This window comes from Penaeus chinensis, chromosome 23 (genome assembly GCF_019202785.1).
Source record: "Penaeus chinensis breed Huanghai No. 1 chromosome 23, ASM1920278v2, whole genome shotgun sequence".
Lineage (NCBI taxonomy): Eukaryota > Metazoa > Arthropoda > Malacostraca > Decapoda > Penaeidae > Penaeus > Penaeus chinensis.
In genome coordinates, this window is record NC_061841.1 from 1,955,453 (window position 1) to 1,957,952 (window position 2,500).

Genomic DNA, 2,500 nt, shown 5'->3' on the forward strand with positions numbered 1-2,500 from the left:
TCGTGTGCAAGTTTTTATTTATTTTAAAAGTGGTGTTAAATGTGGGTGCAATTAGTTGTATAATATAATTTTATTCCTAATCATGTTTGACCATGTTTTTTAACTTGGAATATAGTCAAAGCATCAAGTCATGACAAAAGTGTATTGTGGCAAATGTAGAAAAAGGTATGACAGAAAATGAAAAAAAAATCACACAATACATGTGTAATTAATGCTATGATAGCCTCTTATCAAAAATTAAATATCTTTTCACCAAGTGTACTTATATGATCTACTTAACATATTACTATTGCATTATAATAATAATGTATTTTTTCTTCCAATTTCAGTGCTTTTGCTTGGTACCCTAACGGAGACATTGTACATTTCTCGTGCCAAAACCAGCGGTAGCACATGACCCCAACATGCTACCATGGTGATTCCCAGTTTCGCGTATCAACATGAATAGAAGTTATGTGGTAGTTCAGTAACATATATCATGCAGCATATCATTTACCTACATGCATATTAAGCATTATGTGAATGTAGAGTAATTTCAGCAAAAATGTTACTGTTATGCATTATGTTGCCATTTTTTAGAAATAAAGTAATTAATATTTTTTATTTAGATTAATTTAATCAAGTAATCAAATTGGATGGAATTGGATAAACGTTTGTCATTTTTACAGGAGATTGGAAAAAAGTCATCCATGTTTTAGCTGCCCATTTTTAAAGAGAGAAAATAACACAGCTCAAGTGTGTATGGGGATATCCACACATAAGAAAAAAAAAGAAAAAAAAAAGCCAAAATAAATCCCATCATGATAAAAAAAGAAAAGATGAGATGTTAGTGTCTTGTTAACTGTTAAGAGCCAGTTGTCTTTAGTTACGTGGCTGTTAATGTTTCTTTGATCCCAAGTGATAAATTGTAATACAAGAAAGCCAAGGGTAAATGTATAATATGTGCTCTGTTTGTGTTGTACTGTGATTGGAATATTAATTGAGATATTCATGTTATATATATATATATTTTTTTTTTTTTTTACATAAATCACGACAGTATCAAGCAGTTCCACAAATTGATCTGAACATGTAAAAGAGATAATGTTTAAATATTGTTGTAATAAAATGTATTAAAAAAATAAAAATATGTTTATAATTATGCTCCTTTATAAATGTCAGGCTCTCTGTCTGTCTCTGTCTCTCTCTCTCTCTCTCTCTCTCTCTCTTCTCTCTCTCTCTCTCTCTCTCTCTCTCTCTCTCTCTCTCTCTCTCTCTCTCTCTCTCTCTCTCTCTCTCTCTCTCTCTCTCACTCTCTCTCTCACTCTCTCTCTCTCTCTCTCTCTCTCTCTCTCTCTCTCTCTCTCTCTCTCTCTCTCTCTCTCTCTCTCTCTCTCTCTCTCTCTCTCTCTCTCTCTCTCTCTCTCTCTCTCTCTCTCTCTCTCTCTCTCTCTCTCTCTTTCTCTCTCTCTCTCTCTCTCTCTCTCTCTCTCTCTCTCTCTCTCTCTCTCTCTCTCTCTCTCTCTCTCTCTCTCTCTCTCTCTCTCTCTCTCTTTCTCTCTCTATCAGGCTGTCTCTCTCTATCAGGCTGTCTCTCTCACAGTCTGTCTGTCTCTCTCTCTCTATGTTTTGCACTTTTTTTCTTAATATTATGCATATCTGTGCGTGTATGTGTGCATATCCAACAATTTAAAAACTTGTTTAAAGAAAGTTACAAAATTCTTTGGTCTTTTTTTTTTTTTTTTTTTTTTTTTTATACTAAAATGACATTTAACCAAAATTTTGGAGTACATATGGTTATGAAGTCTAAATCCAAGGTAATAAATTAACAATGAACATTATCATCTGAATTACGGATTCTTTACTAAGACCACGTGATCTTAAAAAGGAAACAAAACGTTATCAGCATCTTTTTATTGAAAAAAGAACACGACTCCCCAATCATTTTCTTAAATCTAAATAAGACTTCAACCAAGAAATTAAGGACAGACCTATTAGATATTTTATATTGGTAAGTTCATTACATTCGAGTCTAATGCTACCTTATGCACAATTTTAGCATATTCAACAGACTGACTCCAAAGAAAACAGCCAGAGAAATAGAATTAATGTCGACAAAACAGTCAACAAAACCTGCATGATTCATGGAAATAAATCAATATTTTTGGTCATTATAATTCCCCGTAGCAAATAAAGCCGACGGAGAACGGCAATCTTGACAGTTGTACTAAAGTCTTCGGACGCAAAAAACCCAGATTTCAACGCACCGGTAACAATGAAGGGAATCCTCCTGCCTTGGACCTCAGCCCTCGCCTCAACAAATTTTGCATGGCCTTTTCTTCTTTTCTTTTCCTTTTTTCTTAACTGTTTTTAAACCTAACACATTTATTTGTTTTAATCATTAACACAACAGTACTATGTGACATCGAGTCGCACGAGGAGGCCCGGACGCAACCAGCCCGCAGGTGCATCCGGTTTAGCAGCCGAAGGGATTGTCCTTAGAAATGGAAGGAAGCTAAGG

At 34.6% G+C, this 2,500-nt stretch overlaps 1 protein-coding gene across 1 annotated transcript in view; it reads left to right on the plus strand.

Moving 5' to 3' along the window:
• LOC125037491 (vam6/Vps39-like protein) overlaps nucleotides 1-1,127 on the plus strand; it is a 13,959-nt gene extending 12,832 nt beyond the window's left edge. The window contains exon 19 of the mRNA XM_047630647.1: nucleotides 330-1,127. Coding sequence (XP_047486603.1) covers nucleotides 330-390 — 61 coding nt within the window. The 3' untranslated portion in view covers nucleotides 391-1,127. The remainder of the gene's footprint in view (nucleotides 1-329) is intronic.
• The last annotated feature ends 1,373 nt before the right edge of the window (nucleotides 1,128-2,500 follow it).